This window comes from Mustela lutreola, chromosome 11 (assembly GCF_030435805.1).
Source record: "Mustela lutreola isolate mMusLut2 chromosome 11, mMusLut2.pri, whole genome shotgun sequence".
Classification (NCBI taxonomy): domain Eukaryota; kingdom Metazoa; phylum Chordata; class Mammalia; order Carnivora; family Mustelidae; genus Mustela; species Mustela lutreola.
In genome coordinates, this window is record NC_081300.1 from 74,024,031 (window position 1) to 74,046,208 (window position 22,178).

At 41.8% G+C, this 22,178-nt stretch overlaps 1 protein-coding gene across 1 annotated transcript; it reads left to right on the forward strand.

Annotated features, from left to right (window-relative positions):
• Positions 1-2,678: 2,678 nt before the first annotated feature.
• On the forward strand, positions 2,679-20,504 carry PIWIL3 (piwi like RNA-mediated gene silencing 3). The gene is given in 11 exon segments (XM_059138987.1): positions 2,679-2,786; positions 3,870-3,978; positions 7,340-7,468; positions 8,069-8,283; positions 9,331-9,449; positions 10,094-10,174; positions 10,509-10,709; positions 12,610-12,699; positions 17,363-17,435; positions 20,051-20,248; positions 20,397-20,504. Coding segments are annotated over 11 exon segments (1,431 nt in total).
• Positions 20,505-22,178: the final 1,674 nt, after the last annotated feature.

Below are 22,178 nucleotides of genomic sequence, written 5' to 3' on the forward strand. Positions count from 1 at the left end.
TAAAGGAAAGCAAATTGCACCCCAAACTCCCTCTCAGAGAGAAGCCTCAGTCTGTTCCCCTCTGGGTCTCCAGAGCACATTAAGTTCCCTCTCTGCCGCTGGCAGAGCAGGTGCCACATCGCGGTCCCTGGGGACACAGGATCTCTTGCTTGTACTCAAAACCATGGCAGCGGCAGATGTCAGGACAGCTCCAGACTGCCAGAGAGGTTCCAAGCAGTGATCGCACACTGAGATTTTCCCACTGGCCCGGTCTGGGAGTGCCTGGTCTTTCTGGGTCTGAGAGCACCGGGCTGGTGCCATTGCATACCTTTTCAGGGGAGGGTGTGGGGCACATGCGTCTCAGGCTTTGATAGTATGTCATGTGTCTAAGAGTGCCAGGCTAGCGCCTGTGCGCACCTCTCTCAGGGGAGGGTGTCGGGTGCGTGCGTTCTGCCTTCTGGCAAAACTCCCAGGCCCTCACAGGAGCTGGGCCCCATGTGTTCTTAGGTGCGCTGATGGCTCAGGGACCAAGACCTGGTTTCTCTGCTGTACTCTCTCTGGCTCAGCGCCAGGGGAGAATGTCCTGGGTCCGGGGACTTAAGCCCCTGTCCCTAACCGCCCCGATTCCCACAATTTCCCCCCGCAATACTTTGCTCTTTTTGCGTGTTTTAAAAATGTTTTTAAAAGATTTTATTTATTTATTTGACAGAGAGAGAGGGGGCACAAGCAAGCGGTCCTCACAGGGAGAGGGAGAAGGAGAGGGAAAAGCAATCTGTCCACTGAGCAGGGAGTCTGACGAGGGGCTCAATCCCAGGACCCCAAGATTTAGACCTGAGCCAAAGACAGTCCCTCAACCGATGGCACAAACCAGGCTCCCCTAAAAATGATTTTAGTAGCAAAATCAAAGAATGATAGAGACTTGGAAACAATCAGCAAAAAAAGACAGACATAACAAATACCATTTTTAAAAAAATGACTCCCCATACTTACAAACTTACACTTTACTGCAAATCCACTTGTAGGGATCTAGGCCAAGAAGACCATGATGGAGGAGCCTAGGTTTGGGCAGTGATTATTGTAAGGGCCTGCTTAGCCAGAGCGACTCCATCTCGGTTAAACAGCCATTTGTTGTTTGTGCAGTAAAACTTAAACTGACCCTGCCTCCCCCCACAGAGGAACATACTTAAAAGCAAGTCTGGGAAACCAGTAAAATATGGTTGACAAGTCCCTGAAAACAGAGCCCAGAATTCAGGGATGTGTCAGGCCAGGTGGAGACATCCAATCAGTAAAGCGCACATACTATATCCCTGACTACTAAAAAATATGGGCCCCACCTTTTGGGCGCCAAACTTGGGGGTCAGTCCTGACCAAGGTGATAGGCTAGTTCAAACAGCTACTATAGGGTGAATTGCAATTCAGTTGGCCACCTGTGTGTGACCTAGCATGACTATGCAACTTTCTCTGTGTGTTACAATCTCATTGACCCCCTATGTGTGGCCAGGCTCAACCACATTGCTTTTGCTCTATAAAAGTAAGCCTGTGAGGCTGGGAAGGGTCGCTCTTTCCATAAGAGATGGCCCCAACTGGTCGGTTTGATTCTCAATACTGGCGCAAAATAAAGCTTTGCTTGACCTTTGCTTGTATGTCTCACTCCTTTGATCACGGACCCTATCAATTACAATTCAGTTGTACTGGCAACAGCAGGGAATTGGTTAAAATATTAAGTGGTAAGGGCCTAAGTTTCTGGAGCCCCAAGTGCACTTCATTCCCTAATGTCACCTGGCAGGTTAATTGGGGGGATGGTTGATGGGTGAGTTAAGGTAGGGCAAGAGAGCAGGCAGAACCACTCACGTCCATCCCACTGAAAGTCAGAGCTCCTATAAAGCTTCCAGGTGAACATCAAGGTTGGCTTCATTTGGAGCAGGAGGGAGGTGTGCCGGAAGGGGCTGGGCCAGCAGGGTTGAAATTGAAATGACGGTGGGTCCCAGGAGGGCACCCCATCTTCCTGATTGCGGGAGCATAGGCAAGGCAGCTAGGCTAGTCCTACATCCATTTGGTGACTGGGGCAGGGTACAGGGCCAGTCCTGGAAAAGGCTAACCCTTTTGCAGAGAAGCTTTAGCCCTTCTGACTCCGCAGTTATCAGTACTCAGACGTTGTGGGGCTGGAGGAGTGGAGCCCCAGGCCACAGCCTTCTCCTTGGCCACAGAGGAGCCTAATTCTTGAGGAGGAGGGTGAGTGGTGTCAGTGGAGCTGGGAGGACCCATTTGGGTTAGCTCCAGGGTGTGTGTGCCTCTGGTGGGGGCAGGCAAGTGTCCAGGGGACACCTGGGCTCCTCCTTGCACTGTGGAGGATACAAGGTAGGTGAGAACCCTGTGCACACCTGACTCCTATAAGCAAGCACTGTAACCCATGGTGTCCTGCCACTTTGTGGGGGGAAAAGAATCCTAGCCAACGATTTCTCTTAAATTTTTAAGAATATTTTACCAGGTTCCTGTCTTTTACTACAGGACACTTCCTTGACAACTTTGGAGTTATCAGGCTTGTTGGTATGATCAGAAAACCTGCATGATTAGTACCTGCTGTTTTCTTTAAAGTCCTGATTTGTAGAAAGTTACCAGGCAACTTACACAGAGATGTCTAATAGAACCGTGCTGTTCCAGGGCTTGTCCCCTTGAGGGTCTGCACCTTCAGGACAGCAATGTCAGGCCGAGCCAGGACCCGAGCCCGAGGCAGAACCCGTGGTCAGACGCCCTCTCAACCCGTGCCACCTGAAGCCACTGTGCCACCTGGAGCCACAGCGCCGCCAGTGAGCTCAGCCCTGTTCAGTCTCCTTTATGCGAAAGATGCTTTAATTCCTTTACTGCTTCCCTCTCATGTGTTTTCACATATGCACATGGACTTCCATCCGACCTGAGTGGATGGGAGGGTTTCTGAATAGCTTGGCCCCAGCCAGTGAGTCCTCCTGGGGAGTTACTTCAAAACCAGCAGCTGATGCTCCACAGATCTTCCCACACTCCTGATGTGCTCTCCCAGAAAGGCCCCACTCCCTTTGTTTGAAGAATCCCCATTCTTCCAGTTGCTGGGGCCAAAGTCCTTGGATCCATTGTGGACTCCTCTCAAACCCTTCACGTAAATAACCAGGAAATACTGTTGTCTCCCAATTAAAAAAAAATCTGGTATCTGATAATGTCTCATCACCTCTGTTACCACCTTCTGGTCCAAACCACCAGCATCCCTAGGTTTGGGCGGTGGCTTCCTAACCAGTCATCTTGCTTTCCCCCTGGTCTTTCCCTCCATGTTTCCCAGCACAGAACCAGATAAACTGGTCCATGCAGCTCCTCTTCCCAGTGCCCTCCCCTTTACGCATTCCTGTTTCCTTAGTCAGAGGCACATGGTTCAAAATGGCTTCTGCCCCACCACCTCTCTGACATCTGCTTCTCTCTCCCTTGCACCCCTCGCTCCAGCCGCAGTGGCCATTTTGTCCTTCCTTGAACATTTCTGCCTTAGAATTTTTGCTCTTTTTCCTCTACCTGTGGCTTGTGTGACCTTGTAACTCTCCTCCTTCAACTCTTTGATTCTGTCTCAACTTTGTGCTGAGGCTTGCTTCATCCCCCATTAACTTAACCAGTCCCCTTCACACTCCACCTTCCCAACAACACCCACTTTTGCCTACTTTGCTTTGTTCTATTTTTCTTCATTTCCCAGGCACTTAACATGCAAATGCTATGCAAATCATTATTTTTATTTTCCATCACTGGCATGCGAGCCTTTACAAGGGAACTTGCTTCATTCCCGGACAGTGCCTGGCATGTGGCAGGCAAATAATTTTTGGATGATGAACAAATATCGTTAACAGCATCCTTTAGGACTCTTCCCCCCAAACCTGCAGGCTCAGCAAGCTGGCCAAACTCCGCCTAGCCCCTCGCCCCTGCAAGTGAGGAGCCAAGTGGTTCAGCCTGCACAACGAAGAAGACCAAGAAGAGCACCTCAGGCTCCAGGTATAAAAGAGAGGGATATCGTGGGGGACAGAGGATGTCTAATTTGTGAGGGTGTACCACAGTGACAACATTCCAGGTAGAGAACTGCAGGATCCCCATAGGTTTTGGCAGGATGGGACTGGAATACAGGCCACAAGTATTTTTCCTTTCTGCAATGAATTAATCAGTCAGCATTTTAGTGCCCCTGTATTTTAAGGTTTTTGGAAAAGAAATGGAGATTGATGACCATCAGTCTAGCCAATGGCTTGATAGAATTGTTTTTCAGATTTAGACCATGCATTTGTATATAATGACTCCAGGTTAACTAGGAATTCTGGGAACATTATCGTGTTTATAAATCACTGCCCTGGGAGGTTGAGTCGCTCCTTGAGCACCTCAACATTCCCCTGCCTTGTATTATCCTCCTAGGTGGAAGGCTATCATGATAGAGGTGAGCACAAAGGCTCCTGTATTAGCCAAGGATTTGGCTAATACAATAAGACCTCAGATCTGATGCTCTGATTTGCTCTTATTTATATAAGAGTGTGTGTGTGTGTGTGTGTGTGTGTGTGTAAGAGCATAAATGTGAGTTGTGAGTGGAAGGGGAAAAGGAGAAAGCATCTTAAGCAGGCTCAATCTCACAACTAGGAGATCCTGACCTGAGTCAAATCAAGAGTTGAACACTTAATGGACAGCCAACCAGGCACCCCATTAAGTTTGAAATTGTTATTAATTACAGTGAGAATAGATAACATGTATCTATCCTTTAACACAGTTCTAAGTGTACGATAGATACAGTGCTGTTAACTGTAGGCACAATGTTGAATAGTAGATCTCTAGAATGTATCTGACAGAAGGGAGACTTTATACCTGTTGACTAACAACTCCCCATCCCTCCTCCACTCCACCCCTGAACATCAACCACCATCCTACTTTCTGCTTCAAGGAGTTTGACTATTTTAGATGTCTCCTATCAGTGGAATTTTTGCAGTTATGCAATATTTGTCCTTCTAGAACTGGCTTATTTCACTTAGCATGATGTCTTGAAGGTCATGGTTCTTGCACATTGTAGGATTTTCCTCTTTTTTATTTTTAAGGCTGAATAATTTTCTACTGTATGAATATACCGCATTAGCTTTACCCATTCATTCCTTGGTGGACTTTTAGGTTGTTTACAGGGCTTGGCTATTTTTAATACTGCTGCAGTGAACACAGGAGTGTTAATATCTCTTTGAGATTATGATTTCAATACTTCTGTAAGAATCCCCCAGAGGTGAGATTGCTGGATTATATGGTGGTTCTACTTTTAAGTGTTTTGAGGAACTCTATACTGTTTTCCATAGCAGCTATACCATTTTTTGTTTTCTCAAAGTGTTTAAATTTCTCCACATCTTCATCAGTACTTGCTGTTTTTAAAAAATTTTTATATATATTTTGTATACATATTTTCACACACATGTATTTTCACACACATGTATTTTCACACACATGTATTTTCACACACATGTATTTTCACACACATGTATTTTCATATAAATAAGTATATATGTGTGTGTATACATATATATACATATATATATAAAATAACCATACTTACAGATGGGAAGTGATAGCTCATTGTGGTTTTGTTTTGTTTTTTAAAGATTTTTTTGTTTGTTTATTTGACAGAGATAACAAGTAGGCAGAGAGGCAGACAGAGAGAGAGGGGGAAGCAGTCTCCCTGCTGAGCAGAGAGCCCGATGTGGGGCTTGATCCCACGACCCTGGGATCACGACCTGAGCCGAAGGCAGAGGCTTAACCCACTGAGCCACCCAAGCACCCCTCATTGTGGTTTTGATTTGCAATTTCCTGATGATTTACTGATGACTTTGAACATCTTTTCATATACCTGTTGTCTATTTATGTTTTCTTTAGAGAAATGTCCACTCAGGTCCTTTCTCAATTTAAAGTAATTGGGTTATTACGTTTTTTTCACTCTTGAGTTTCAGGAGTTCCTTATATTTTGGAAATTAACCCCTTATGAGGCACATGGTTTGCAAATGTCTTTTCCCATTCCTTAAGTGCCTTTCATTCTGTTGACTGATTCATTTGTTGTACAGAAACTTTTTCTGTTTGAATTCCCACTTGTCCATTTTTGCTTCTGCTGTCTCTGCTTTTGGTGTCTTATGTTGTAAATATTTTTATAATAAACTGATACAAACTCCTGACTCCATGAAATGAAGTTGTAAATGTGAATGCAAAATAGTAAAATACCCATTTTTATCCTCTATATCCTGTCTGAAGAGTTTTGATTAACGCTTCACGTAAAGCACATTATATATAGCAAGTACTAATGAACGATGCCAAATGTTTTTTTTTTTTTCACTGAAATTTGAACGTGGTAAGTTTGATTGCTGGAGGTGTCTGGAATTAGCTGAGTTTGATAAAAAGCATTTAAAAAATTTATATGTAAAATGAAATTTAATAGCTTTTCTATTATAGAAATTTAGACTCTGGTATAAGATCTTCATAAATGAGGAATAATAGCTTCCAGAAGGAATATTCTGAAAAGAATCGGTTTTTGTAGCCCAGAGTGGGGACTATATTAGCTATTCAGGGGCATATGGATAATATAGGTTTCTTTCACAATATTTGAAAGAATGCTTTGCACTGTCCTCCAAGTATTAACCTTGTAAAATATTTAAACCTGTATGCATATAACTATGGGATTAAAAAAATAGAGCTTTTCCCAGTTGTTAATAAAAGAATAGATCAGTTATTCTGTAGGAAAAGCATTTCATATATATATATATACATATATATGTATATATATATAAAGATTTTATTTGACAGTGAGAGAGGGAGCACAAGCAGGGAGAGTAAGAGGGAGAAGCGGGCTTCCTGCTGAGCAGGGCGCCCAGTGCAGGGCTTGATCCCAAGACCCTGGGATCATGACCTGAGCCGAAGGCAGATTATTAATGACTGAGCCACCAAGGTGCCCCAGATATTTTTTTTAAGAGCCTGTTCAGTCAGCATTTTCTAATGTCTATGAGAGGGCCGTGTGGTGACAGGTGATTGGCATATAAAGTCAGTAGAGAAGAGACAAAGTTTCTGGACAAGTGCTGGATGAAGGCAAAAGGCATAGCACTGATGTGTGTGAGAGGCTGGGCCAGCCACTAATGTGGAGTGGGGTCTTGCTGGGAGAGGCTTCTGGGTCACAGTCCCCCTTTCTGGTGACCCATGACTGAAATTCATGTTTGGATCCTTTGACAATCCTCTTTCCTACCTCGAGTGACCTGACTTAGTTTGACTTCACAGCTGGGGTTTAACAATGTCCTGTTTGACCCCCCCCCCCTTTTTTAATCATCTAAAATTCATGGATTTCACATTTGTTTCCATGTAGAGGAAACTCAGCTGGTGGCTACAGTCCAGGCAGCGTCGTTGAAGGAGAGAAACCATTTTGGGGGCATCTTTCGAGACCATGTGGTGGATACCCGACAGTACTTGGACCACGTGAGAGAGTCCACGGCAGGTGCAGCAGCCATTAACAACCCAGCATTAGGGAACTGTCCCTGTTAGACGTGTGCTGGGGTGCTTGTGTGTGTCTCAGGGTGTGTGTAAAGCTTCATTCCATCGCTGTGAGAGCAGGTACCTTCCTCTCTGTTCTCATTGTCGTCATAGCACCCATTTCTGCAGAAACAAAGACCTGTTTTAGCATCCCAGATGGACTCTTCGTTTCTCTCTTTTCCTTTTAACCTAAGTTAGAATGACCCAGCTTTTTGGATCCACTGAGATTTTTTATCTTAATTAAACATTATTACGATGTTTACATTATTACACTAGGACTTCCCACTCACCCTCCCCACCCCTTTTGGGAAATCTTGTGTTAGAGATTTTTTTTATTGTTATTGTTAAAGATTTTAATCTTCTATGGTAACTCTCAACGTACGCTTATGTAGGACGCATCTGCATGGATGGTACACGTTCTGGAACAGCAGGTGTATATAGTGTTTGTGTGGTGGTTGACGTCCTTGTTTGGCCTAATTTTGGCTTGTGGTATCAGGGTGTCCACATTGTTTTGGGTGCAGTTGGTCAGCTTGTTTCCTGGTTAACACATGGCACCATTTTGCAGGCACACGGGGTAGACTTGTGAAGCTATTTGCAAACCATTTCCGAGTGACATCTCGCCCCCAGCAGATCACCTGTAAGTACAATATTGACTACATGCCAGACATTGAGGACAGACAAGTTCGTTCAGAACTGCTTCTGTAGCATAAAGCGATAATCGGAAAGTGTTATATATTTGATGGAACTTCTTTGTTATTACCTCACAAACTATGATCACCAGTTAAGTACTGTTTTTGGACATTTTCACTTTTTTTAAAGATTTTATTTGGTGGGGTGGGGAGAGAGAGAGTGAGTGAGTGCAGAAGCAGAGGGAGAAGGAGAAGCAGACTCGCCACTGAGCAGGGAGTCCAGCATGGGGTTCAATCCCAGCCTCCTGAGATCATGCCACGAGCCAAAGGTGGACACTTAACCAACTGAGCCACCCAGGCACCCCCAGTACTTTCTGGACATTTGTTCTTTCTCCCACATTTTTACTGTATTAGAGAAAATATACCATTTCTGTACAATGGTTGGAAGAGACCTCCTGAAGATCTCTTGCCCATAGGGCTTGTAAGAAAACCCACCTGCCATGTGTGTTTATCAGGAGGTTCCCTTGTGCCTCATTTCAGCACTTACAATGAATTTGAGAGCAATATATACATTTAATTTTTTAACCTTTTCAGTGGCAAATATGGCTCAAATGCTGATGAATTATTGAATAATTTAGTCGTTATCTCTTGCTCTCTCTAAAACTTCAGCAAAAAAGTTTTAGAACTTAGGGGCGCCTGGGTGGCTCAGTGGGTTAAGCCGCTGCCTTCGGCTCAGGTCATGATCTCAGGGTCCTGGGATCGAGTCCCACATCGGGCTCTCTGCTTAGTGGGGAGCCTGCTTCCTCCTCTCTCTCTCTCTCTGCCTGCCTCTCTGCCTACTTGTGATCTCTCTCTGTCAAATAAATAAAATCTTTAAAAAAAAAAAAAAAAAAAAAAAGTTTTAGAACTTAGTATTTTCTTCAATAAACTTCCATATTTACCAAGTGACTAATACACAGGAACTTGTTTTTTTGTTTGTTTGTTTGTTTTTTTAAGGAGCTATAAATGTTTAATTCTGACTTCTCACTTTGGTCTCATAGATCCTATCTTCTCCCTGCACATGTCTCTGGGAGCAAGATGGCTCCTGCCATGTTCATGTGTTGGATACCCAAGTGACACCTTGATTTGTGGTCCAATAATGAGCTTGCTATCCTTGGGAAGACTGCTGGACCTTTTCGTTTGTTTGTTTTTCTCTCAGAAAATGGAATTGGTCAGCCTGCTGAAAAAACAGGTTGTGAAGGTGACCATTGAATTCACCAGCGAACTCATGCCCACCTCACCAGACTGTTTACGTTATTACAACATTCTCTTTAGAAGGTTTGTTCGTAGGATTTGGTTTCCTTGAGATCTGGTTGTGTGTTAGTGTGTCAGTGGCATGGAACATAGATGTTTGCTCCTAGAGTTTTGTGTTCTCGACACTTCCTTCTTCTGGGAAAACAAAGGATCTTGGAAATGACATGGCACTTGAACCTCACCTAGACATGTTTAAATTCTGTGGCTTATTCTCTATATTGTTCTCCCTGCCTACTGCCACATCCCATGGCTGGTTCCTGTCTAGAAGGAGGGATGGACATCAACTAGGCACATCTACATGTGTTTCTCCCTGGAGCGAATGCACTTGTTTTCTACCTTCATAATGATGGACAAAAATTCAAAATTAAAATCAGAGGCCCTTAATCTGCAAAATCTGTTTTGGCTCATTTATAGGAATGGAGGACATTCTAATGGCCTTTTCATGACAGTCAGTTGTATATTATGGAAATCAGGGAAAAAAAGAGGTTAAATGAGCTTGAATATCTAACCTCACCATGTAATTTACTTGTACCAGGCACTTCCGTTAATTATTGGTAGACCAAGTCACTGGCAGATTCCCCCCCCCACTACAGTATCCTCATGTGTGTTACTAAATGCTTAATAATATTTATGGCACTTTTAACAAAATCTGTTCTTCCAATTTCTAGAATTTTGAAGATGATGGAGTTGGAGCAAGTTGGTCGCAACTATTACAACAAGCGAGAGGCCATGGAGTTCCATAATCACAAGTTGGTATCAAGTAGAAAGTTTCACATAATGTTTATAATTTATATAAACCTATATCCTATATAAACCTATATTTTCAAATGTGTGTGTGTGTGTGCATGTGTGTGTATGTCGGCGGGGGGGGGGCGGAGAGCGCCTGTGGGTGGTGATAAAAATGGTTTAACAAAGATAATATAACTGGTTCATCAGGTAAATATCTATTGGAAAGATCCTTTGAAAGACCATTTCTTACTTGACTCCTAAGCACCAATTTTAGACCCTGACTGACAGCCCTGTGACATTTCTATATTTGGAGCTTAGAGTTTGATATTCACATCTAATGTGTTCCATTTACAGGCTGGTCATCTGGCCTGGATATGTTACTTCTATTCTTGAGTATGAAACCAGCATTACCCTCTGTGCTGACGTGAACCATAAACTGTTCCGAATGCAAACAGCCTATGATTTAATATCGGATATTCGTGATGGCTTCCCCACAAAGCAAGAGCTTCAGGAGCAAGTTTCTAAACGACTAGTCGGATCAGTTGTTTCTACGATGTAAGTCTGCATCCCATCACACTCATAACTTCTCTTTTCCCTATAAGAGGTGTCCCTATAGATTTCAGATCAATCAGGGTTACATTTCAGAAGCAGACCTGGCACAGCAATGGCCAGAACCACTCCATGCTTTTTCTCATCTGGCTCTATAGCACAAGAGAGGAATATGTGTTGGGTATAGATTTTGCAGTTCTTGAATTCCTAATGCCGATCCAGTCCTCTGCTCTGAACCCTCTCTTGTGATAACAGAATATGTCCCTCTTTCTTTTTTTTCTTTTATTTTGCTTTGTGTTTATTAAAAATCAGGGCTTAATTGAAATCCATGAGCAAATTTCCCCTTGGAGGAAGTTTTTTTTTTTTTTTTTTTTTGAGGAAGTTTTTTTAAAAAATTTTTTATTCTCCCTTTAGACCAGATGCTTTAAATTGAGAAGAGTGTGGATTTAACATTGCTTAGGCAATATTGTAAGAGTAAAGTCAAGGACTCCTGCTTCCCAATTTCAAAACTTACTATAAAGCTCTAATAATAAAAAAAAGGGGGCATGAAGACAGGTGTAAAAAATTGATGAAATAGAATTGAGAGTCCCAGGGTTAACCTTCATGTTGATAGTCAGTTCATTTTCAACAAGAGTGTCAAGACCGTTTAATTAGGGAAGGAATACTCTTTTTAGCAAATATTGCTGAGACCACTGGATATCCACCTGGCCTTTCCTGACACAATATACAACTTTAACTCCAATTTAACTCCAAGATTAACTCAAAATCGACTTAAATGTAGGAGTTAAAAGTATGAAATTCTTATAAAAAACTATAGTAGGAGTAAATCTTCTTGACTTTGGGTGGGGCAAAATCTTCTAGGATGCCAAGAGAGAGGGGATGATAGAAGAAAACTACAAATTGGACTTCATCAAATTAAAAATGTCCATTCTTTGAAGTCAGAAGTGAAAAACAATGGACAGAATGAGAGAAAACAATTGCAAATCACCTATTCATAAATAACTTGCATCTATATATATAGAGAACATGTACAAGTCAATTTAAAAGACAACCCAACTTTTTAAAAAATGGGCATAGTATCTGAATAGACATTTCTCTGAAGTCAATGTACAATGACCAATAATCACAGGAAACAATATTAACATTATTAGCTATCAGGGAAGTGCAAAGTCAAACCACACTGAAATGCAACTTCATACCCACTAGGATGGCTAAATGTGAAATCGTATGGTCTTTGGAAAGCAGTATGGCACTTTCTCAACAAGCTATATATAGAATATATATATATATAGAATAGAAATTCTATTCCTGGTTGTATACCCAGGAAAAAGAAAAGCCTATGTCTACCAAAATTGGTACATGAATGGCCAGAGCATCCTCATTCATAATAGTTCAAAAGTGTAAACAACTTGAATGTTCATTAAGTGATAAATGGATGCATAAATGCAGTATATTTATGAAATGATATATTATTTGGCAATAAAAGTGAACTGCCAGAACACACTATGGCTGGGATAGACCTTGAAAGACATTATGCTAAGTGGAGGAAGGCAGTCAGGAAGAGTCACATGTTGTGTGATATAATTCATGTGAAATTGGATTGGTAGGCAAATATATAGGGACAGACACTAAACTAGTGGTTGCCTCAGGACTGGGGGAGTTTAGTGGAAATGAGGAGTGACTGTCGTGGCTGTGGTAGTTCTTTGGGTTGTGTTCAAAGGTGTACAACTTGGTGAATATACTAAGAATAACAAATGTTATATATATATACATATGTATGTATATATATAACATAAGGGGGATATATCTTGTAATTACTCATAGGATTTAAAGCCTCTTATTTCTTGCGTGATCCCATGCAATGAATGCGTTAGGAATAAAACCATATGTTGTGACTATTCCACAGGTATAACAACAAAACCTATAGGGTGGATGCTATTAATTGGGAGGAAACTCCCAGAACTACATTTAAAACCTCAGATAGAGGGGCGCCTGGGTGGCTCAGTGGGTTAAGCCGCTGCCTTCAGCTCAGGTCATGATCTCAGGGTCCTGGGATCGAGTCCCACATCGGGCTCTCTGCTCAGCGGGGAGCCTGCTTCCTTCTCCCTCTCTCTGCCTGCCTCTCAGTGTACTTGTAATTTCTCTCTGTCAAATAAATAAATAAAATCTTTAAAAAAAAAAAATAAATAAAACCTCAGATAGTGCTGAAATCCCCTTTGTAGAATACTATAAAATGGTAGGAAGTCTTTCTTTCAGTGTATCTAAATCTTTTTTTCTTATTCAAACATGTTTCCCAATAATACATGTAAACTTATAGTCATAATCTTATGTATAATAAATACATATTATAGAATTTCTCCTTGGGGTTATTACAATTTGACTTATACCTATTTTCCATGTGTTAGAGTGCCTTGTATATAGGGTAATGTCATATAACTAGAATGGCTCCAATACAGTAAGTTTTAGAAGTGGCTATGGTAGTTCACACATGCTGGCATCACAGAGCAGTAGGTTTGGGAACATTTTGAAAGAGCATTTCTGTGAAAGCAAACTACCTTCTTGGCATGTGTTGATAGGAGGAGCCTTAGATGTAAAAGAAACATAAGACCATGATTTCAGCAGGTTTGCTTGAGCAAAACAGATGGGCTGAAGTAATTAAAATGTTGGGTAGCCTTGGGGTACCCTGGTGAGAACTCAGTCTACTAACAGATGGCAGTGTAGTTGTTGTGTTATCATGAGATCTAGAAAAATCCCAGAATCCATAGTGGAGCCCTTAGAAGGAAAGTACATTCCTGGCTTTCAAAAAAGTTTTCATAATAATACAAAGTGGGACAGCAGAATTCTTTTGAAAATGAAGTTAATGTTGCAGGAGATCCTTCTAGAATGTCACAGGACAGCTATGAGAAATAAGTAGTGTGTTTCCTGAAGTTCTCAACAGGAAGAATAGCTTGTACAAAGACTTAGCTAGACTGGGTGGTAAGAGTGGTGGTTGAGGCCCTAAAATGACCCTATGATCCTGCACATTTGTACATACATCTCCCTGTAAAAGCTCCTGCCTTAATTAAGACTCTTGCCCCAAAAGAAATGGGGTGAATCTCAGCTGCCTTTCAAATAACTACTTTAAGGAAAAAAATATACATGGTCTGCAACAAGATCACGAGAATTAAAAGTAGTATTTCAGCTCAAGAGCCATGAACACTGGATTTGAAGTCTTGTCTCAGGTAGGAACTCCTTTGATGTTCTCAAGATGCTTAATAGGCAGATCATACAGAATTCATGTGGCTCACTGATTACAGAGGAGGACCTCAGTGATCAGCATGAATGGATCTATGACAAATCATCACTTTGTGTTGGAGAGTAAGGGCACTTTGTTGTACAGGAATTGGAGCCTAGGAATAAGACCTTCTGGGTAGGATGTCTTGGCAATTGCCTTTTCCTGCTGGAATACTTTAAGGGAAATGATGTTGGAGACATGTTTGGCATAGCTGTAGTAGTAGTCACTCTAAAAAGTGACCAGGTTTGTTGTCCCCCATCCGTTTGGCAATCCTCTTGAAATTTCTCAATTATGTGTTAAGAATTTTTAAAAGAGTCGGGTAGTGAGAGAGATCTATTCCAAGAGTTGGTCCCACATCTACCTATATGAAGTCAAAGAAGGCTATTACAATGACCACAATATAATGTTTGTGGTCCTGCCTCTCCTCAGCCATGTGTGCTTATTGGGAAAAAAAAAAAATAGGCCATCCCTGGGACATCTCAAGGGAACATGAAGAGTATCTTTGATGTGTCCTTAAACCTGGGGAAACTGGGTCCCCAGGACACCCCTGGGCCTCTGTTGGTGATCCAAAAATGAGCCGTTGTACCCATTTATGTGATTTACTGGGGCTTGGATGGTAGTCATGCCAGTGTTCTTTCTTACCCCTTCTGAGCAGCGGTATAATCAAGTAGTCACGGAACTGAATCAGCTGCTCTTGATCAGCAAAGGCAAATGGAAGAAGAGCAAACAGGACACGCCCCGTGAGCCTATACTGCTGGTTCCCCAGCTATGCAACCTGACAGGTACTGCGCATTTACCCGGTCTTCCTGGAAGACCACCCCTTTCAAGCCCCAGATGCTATGATCTAGAGGTCCACACTTTCCATAGTCCCAGGTGACCCAGAGCTGCATTCTCTCCATTGGCTCTTCCTTCTCCAGATAAAGCCACTGAGGCTTCTCCCATATAAATCTATTCTTACTTGTTGAGCAATATTTTTTACTCTTTTTTAAAGGTCTAACAGATGAGCTATGTAAAAATTACAGAGTGATGAGAGACTTGGCTCTCCATATGAGGTTGGATCCAGAAAAAAGGCAGCACGAGTTATGAAAATTGATGAATACTATACAGACGTAAGTGCTGATTGTGTGTGTGTGTGTGTGTGTGTGTGTATGTGTCCTGAAGTCAGGACATGTGCAGAACTCTTGGCATTTCAGATTCCCCAACTAAAAAAACAGGTCAAAAAGAAAGTGAGCTCTTGGGGGAACAACTCTATTTGTTCTGTCAGTGCAAAGTTAGGGGAGGTCTGGAGGGGGAAAATGAACTAGAAAGATCCTAAGTGCAAATGTGAGAGCAAACATATGATTTCAGAGTACTAGGGGCCTTCTCTGCAACATGTCAGCACAGAGGACAAACAACAGGTTTGAGGAGAATTAGGTTAGAGGAGAATTTTGAAAATGGATCATTGCTTTTGCTTATTTCCTTGAAGGAGGTTTGATCCTGTGGAAACATTTTAACTTTTAGAAATAAGGAGATACAACGGGAACTTCAACTCTGGGATTTGAAATTTGATGCCAGCTTCTTGTCCTCAGGAAGAATCTTGAAAGAAGTAAGAATTTTTCAAGGAAGACGAGTGGTAAGACCATTTCAAGATGGTTGTGTTTTAGTTATTCATTTTGTCATTTGGGGTCAAATGAATAATAATGCAGAGGAACTAGCTCAGGTCAATAACTCTCTGCTCTCTCTTCTTGGCTACCTGTCTTTTGTCTAGGAGACAGCAAGCAGATGTTCAATTAAAATGCATAGGGCATCCTTGGCATAGAGTAAACTCTGTATTTTATCTCTGTTAGTGTTGTGGTCCTCTCTCATGGTAAAACTATCTTCCAAAGTTTTCCTTAGGAGTTAGTTACCTAGAATCAAGACCGTCCAGAATAACCCATGAAAGAATTCCAGCATCACTTACTTCTACCTTAAGGCAAAAATAGGTAATTAAGTCATGACTGAAGTTTAAACTAATAACCTTACAATAGGAAGTAGCACAGATTTGCAATGGAAAGGCTCTTCAATATCAGCAAAGGCATTATCTCTCTCTATATATTATATACATTATATATTATATATGTGTAATATATAGTCTTATAAATTATTAAATCTTTTACATATATAATATAAATAAAAAATTTTAAATGAAGTGTTATCCTCTCTTTTGCAGTTTGACTCCCACCCACAGTTTGCAGATTGGACAAAAGAGACAAGAAGTGGACCCTTACTCAATGTCAAGTCACTAGATCATTGGTTAATACTCTATCCTACAGGATACTACAGAGCAGCCTCATCCTTTCTGCAGAGTTTTTTTTTTTTTTTTTTTAAAGATTTTATTTATTTATTTGACAGAGAGAAATCACAAGTAGATGGAGAGGCAGGCAGAGAGAGAGAGAGGGAAGCAGGCTCTCGCTGAGCAGAGAGACTGATGCGGGACTCGATCCCAGGACTCTGAGATCATGACCTGAGCCGAAGGCAGCGGCTTAACCCACTGAGCCACCCAGGCGCCCCTTTCTGCAGAGTTTACGGAGAGTCACACCCACCATGGGTATAGCTATGAAAGAGGCAAAAATGTAAGTCGACTACCTCTGATTTAAAAACCAGTCATTAGCTACCTGAAAGTGGAATCAGAAGATACTAAATTCTAGGGGTGCCTGGGTAGCTCAGTGGGTTAAGGCCTCTGCCTTTGGCTCAGGTCATGATCTCAGAGTCTTGGGATCGAGTCCTGCATCAGGCTCTCTGCTCAGCAGGGAGACTGCTTCCTCCTCCTCTCTCTCTCTGCCTGCCTCTCTGCCTACTTGTGATCACTGTCTGTCAAATAAATAAATAAATAAAATCTTAAAAAAAGAGAAGATACTAAGTTCTAGGAGTCAGTCACTTTAATCGAAACACTGAAAGGTTATAAGCAAATAAGTCTAGCCTATTCCAGTAACAGTAAAAATAGGCTTTTGTGATGTATGATTTGTGGCTATCAGGACTCATACTAAGGAAGCCAAAAATTGAACTTACTTTTGTCTAAAGAACAAACTTTTGGGGTGCCTGGGTGGCTCAGTGAATTAAGCGTCCAATTCTTGGTTTCTGTTCAGGTTGGGCTCTGTGCCCAGTGGGGAGTCTGCTTAAGATTCTCTCTCTCTCTCGCTGCCCCTCCCCTCATGTGTACATGGGCTAGCTCTCTCCCTCTCTCTCTAATGAATAATAAGTCTTTACAAAAGCCTTTCAACTGAAGTAACTGTCTTAACATGGTATTTTGTTTTGTTTTATATTGTGCTTCATTGGCAGCATAAAATGCTTGTTACATGTTTATTGTTCATTGCCTTTTGAGTATAGAGGTCCTATACTTATTTTCTTTTTTTCTTCTTTTTTCTAGGCTTCAAGTAAGTCATTCAGTCCAATCCTATACAACCACCTTAGAAAACCACGCATCCTCCAAAACACAGATGGTAAGTGTCTGTGTGACAGTGGCTTCATGTCTTGACATGTAGTGTTACAAATCACGTATGTTCAGTTTCGAGTGGCAGACACTCAAAATCTGTCTCAAGAACCCTGTCCTTGGCAGGGTCTTGTCTCCAATTCCTGTCCTGTTCTCTCTTGGAGGTTGTCAGTCTGTTCATGGTCTCCAACCTTTCAGACATCTCCCTCTGGGGGTTAGGCAGGCACTCTGGGTCCCTACTTCTCTCTTGTCTTAACCCTGTAACTCTTCATGACCTTGGTAGACTGGCTGAGCCCCAGAGAGGCACAGTTCTGTATTTTCATCAGCTTGAACAGCTCTTCTTAGGAGGAGACCAGCCCATGCTATTCCAGAAGCTGAATCTGTAGGGGACAACATTAGCTGACTGCTCGCAGAAAACTCAGACATCCTCATGTAAAAAATTAGAATCTAGAAGATGTTGCATCTGTCTCTAAAAGGTTGACTTACTGACCTACTAAAATATACATAAATATATAAAAGGAGGGAGGGATGGGTGTGTGTGTGTGTGTGTGTGTGTGTGTGTGTACGCTGTGTGTGTGTGTATGCTGTGTGTTGGTTTGTGTGTAATCTGTACCCAGAAAGTGAGGTGCTTAAAAAAAAAAAAAAAGCATATCTCTAAGTTAGTTTAGCCTTCATCTTTAAAGGATCTCAACGGGCATGGAGAAATCCTAAACCAATAATGAACGACTGATACCTACCTATCAAACATACAAACATTGACCACAGTCCATTACAATTAGAAATCATTAAACCACATACATTCAGAAACCAAAGAATTACTTGTAAGTAGCAACCATATTAGAATGATACCAATAGAAAATCTATTTATTTATTTATTTATTTTCATGTTTGGTTTAGCTATTTATTTATTATCATCATTGACTCAACAAACATTTAACTGACCACTTATTATACTGCCAAACACTATTCAAGGTACTGGGGATATAGCAAGGACAAAACAGACCAAAAAATCTCATGGCCTCTGTGGAGTTTACATTTTTTTTTAAACTTTCATTTATTTATTTGAGAGAGAGAAAGAGAAGAATAGTGGGGGGATGCACAGAGGGAGAGAATCCTCAGGCAGACTCCCTTGATGCAGGGCTCAGTGTCACGACAGAGATCAATAGAAAATTTAGAAACTATTTTAAACCTTATAAGTAGTATGCATGAAAATCTGTTTAAAACAGCAAGCTAGGGACACCTGGGTGGCTCGGTTGGTTAAGCAGCTGCCTTCAGCCCAGGTCATGATCCCAGCGTCCTGGGATAGAGTCCCACATCGGGCTTCTAGCTTGGCAGGAAGCCTGCTTCTCCCTCTGCCTCTGCCTGCCACTCTGTCTGTCTGTGCTCACTCTCGCTCCTCTCTCTCTGACAAATAAATAAATAAAATATTAAAAAAAAAAACACAGCAAGCTAAAAAAATAATGTCAGGGGCCCTCCAGCCCTTGATCAGTACATTAGGAAGGAAGTCTGAATGTTAATACACTAAGTGCAGAGTGAGACAAAATAAAGTAGAACAAAAGAACAAAAAACAAACTAAACAGAGAACAATACACGTAAAGCCAAAAATATTAAAACTTGATGCTGTCAAGAGTGAAGAAAAGAGTCCAACAGAGGCTTGACAGCATTAAGGACAAGAAGAGTTCATGATTAACAGACAAAATGGAGGTTAAAGAAATGTTAGGACAACACCAGGGGTGCCAGCAAGTCTGAAAACTGGCAATCTAGTCTTTAGAAAAAGAAGAAATGAACTGGTTAGTGTGATGAATTTTAGGAAACATAATTGCAGATAAAATGTAAGCAAAATGTGTATAATGCATTTGATAGAATTCCACATTTCTTGTGAAAAGACAAAGTCACTTCATCTAGAATGAGAAAAGAATGTCCCTAATATGATTGAGGATACCTACTCCCAGAAAGTCTTCCTAGAAACATCATTGTTAAAAATAATACTTTTTATAACATTATATATAAATGTTAAACATATAATAATGCATACATGTTAAAAATGCTACACGGAGGATTTTCCCATCATAGTATGAACCCAGCCAGGTGGTAACTGCTCTTCCTCATGGCTCTGTGTCCTGCTAGAGGTCCCAGCGAGTGTTGGAAACTTTGTCTGCTGCCCATACAGCAGCCAGTTCCCCTGATTCCTGGGCTTGTTTCCTTAGGGGTAAAATGGGGATAGTATTGATCTCAGTAGGTTATTGACAAATGAGCAAATGCCCCTTGCATAGTGTCCACCCTGGACGCTAGGACAGTCCTGACAATGGTAGATGTAAGTCTGTACCTTTTAATCATCCTGTCTTATGTTCATGATAAACTCCCAGAAACAGAATAACCAGGACATAAGGATTTTGCAAGTTCAAGTCAGGATACTGTCTGTGTCTGGCTCCCAGACTTTCTTCTTCCACATGGTCACCTTCACAGCTGTTTCATGGGCTGGGATTCCAGACCTCTTACCCTCATGGTCCAGCTATTGATTGAATGGATAGATTCTAGTTACTCAGTGCTCCACCTACACAGACATCCTGTTCTCCTATCACTGTGGTTGCATACTGGACAGTCCCATTTTTGCTTTCTTCCAAGGTTGTTTGCGTGTTGTCCAGTGAAAAAGAGCTGTATGATAGCATAAAACAATACCTGTGTGTCAGTTGCCCAATCCCAAGCCAGTGTGTCATCACACGGACCTTAGACAAACCCCAGATGCTGCTGACCATTGCGACAAATATTGCCCAGCAGATGAACTGCAAGATAGGAGGAGCCCTCTGGAAGGTGGAGACAGAAGTACGTTGGATTTCATTGCCTTCTCTTTATTTCAGTTGTGTTCAGTGGAATTGGTTAAGACTATATTTACCTATCTTGCAAATGTAATTGCTTAATTTTGTTCCTATTGTGTTCTAACTCCATGTACTACCTATTTAAAAAATTTTAGTTGCAGAATGCGATGTTCATTGGTATTGACTGTTTCCACGATACTGTAAATCGGCAGAAGTCAATTGCAGGCTTTGTGTCCAGCATCAATCAGGAATTGACACAGTGAGTGGACTTCAGCAGACATTGTGTATATGGCAGCTAGCTGTAGACCAAAGGAGAGAGGTGGACCCAACTCATGTTTTTTTGACAAGGTCCATGGACCTTGGTCCTCCTCTTCTGGCAAAGTTATGCTCCCAAAACATTTGATGTGGAAGGCTTTATTTCATTTTCCCATTGCTGCTTACCAAATGATGACAAATATGGAGGCTTAAAGGGCCATTCGTGTATCCCTACATAGGTCTGTCGGGCAGAAATCTGGCACCATGTGGCTCTTGGGTGGGCCACAGGTTGGGCAAGCCACATTCTCCTCTGGAGGTGTGGGGTCCTCTTCCAAATGTACGTATGTGTGGCAGAATCCACTTTCTTTGGGGGGGTGGGTAGATGGAGGACAGAGGTCCTCAATTCCCAGACCCATCTCAGCTCCTTGAGTTTCATCCACATTCCTTCTCGAAAACCCTGTTCCCCCCAAGGGCACACTGAGTCCTTATTCTTCTTCAAATCTCTTCCTCTTCTGCCATCAGAGAAAACTCTCTGCTTTTCAAGGGACCCATGAGATTAGATAAGGTCCATCTGGAAAATCTCCTTATAAAGCCAACCATGCCATAAGACATAATCACAGGGCAATGGGACAGTCAAAGGTTCTGAGCATTAGGACAGGTAGAATTCTGCCCACCAGAGGCTCTAATGATCACTGAGTCCCTGCATGGGGACCAGGAACACAGAGGGAAGAACTCAGGTCCCCCAAGGGGAAGACAGGTGTAGGAATATGACCAGCAGACTCTAGGTACAGGATCTGGTCTTCATACATCTATGTGACCTGCCAAAGAAGACTTCCATATCCCATGTTTCTCCTTTGCTCCAGGGACACTTCTGTTGTCTGTGCTTAGAGTAGAACCTGCCTTCAAATGAGTTTGCACACTCTTCAGTTTATAGTTTCTTGAGCATTAGGACCTGTAAAACCATCACACATGCTCTGCTTACTGATGAGTGTAGCCCACTAGGTATAATTCCAGATTATTCTTTAAGGAGGATCCATCTTTATTTTCACAAATGGCATCATTTTTTTCCCAGTCCTGTTCTATTTTGATATAGTAACATTGGTTTGCTTTTTGTTTGGGGTGTGGGGCAGGTAAAAAAGAACATTGCAACAATGGGAAGGAAATTAAGCTTTCATTCAGTTCCTAGATATTTTGGAGCCCTTGATATATTCAGATCCCCTATGGGGATCTGTCTTTAGGCAGATAAGGGGAGTTCAGAAAAAGTTTCTCCCTGCATTTGCTGCTTTTAAAATGTCTATTCCTCAAAATAAACACTAAACCAAAGTGGCATCTTTTACTACACTTCAACTTCAGTGTTCCAGAATTTAGCCTGAACTGGAAAGAACTCTGGCATGTAAATAATCAGTTTCATGGGGTAGAAAAGTCTACTGCTCTGGGAGTGGCTAGGCAGCCATTAGTTCTCACACTGGGCAAAACCAAAGGATGGATAGTAGCCTTAAATACTAAAAGATGAGTATGTCAGGAATAGAAACTGGAAAATGAGGAAGATATGACTGTTGTCAAATCTAAAATGTAAACAAAAGTATTGAGTAGAGCAGTAATGATTGAAAACATGCATGGATATGGGCAGAGTCTGAAAGGAAATTTGTGAAAAATGAAAATTATTTTACATAGAATGTGGA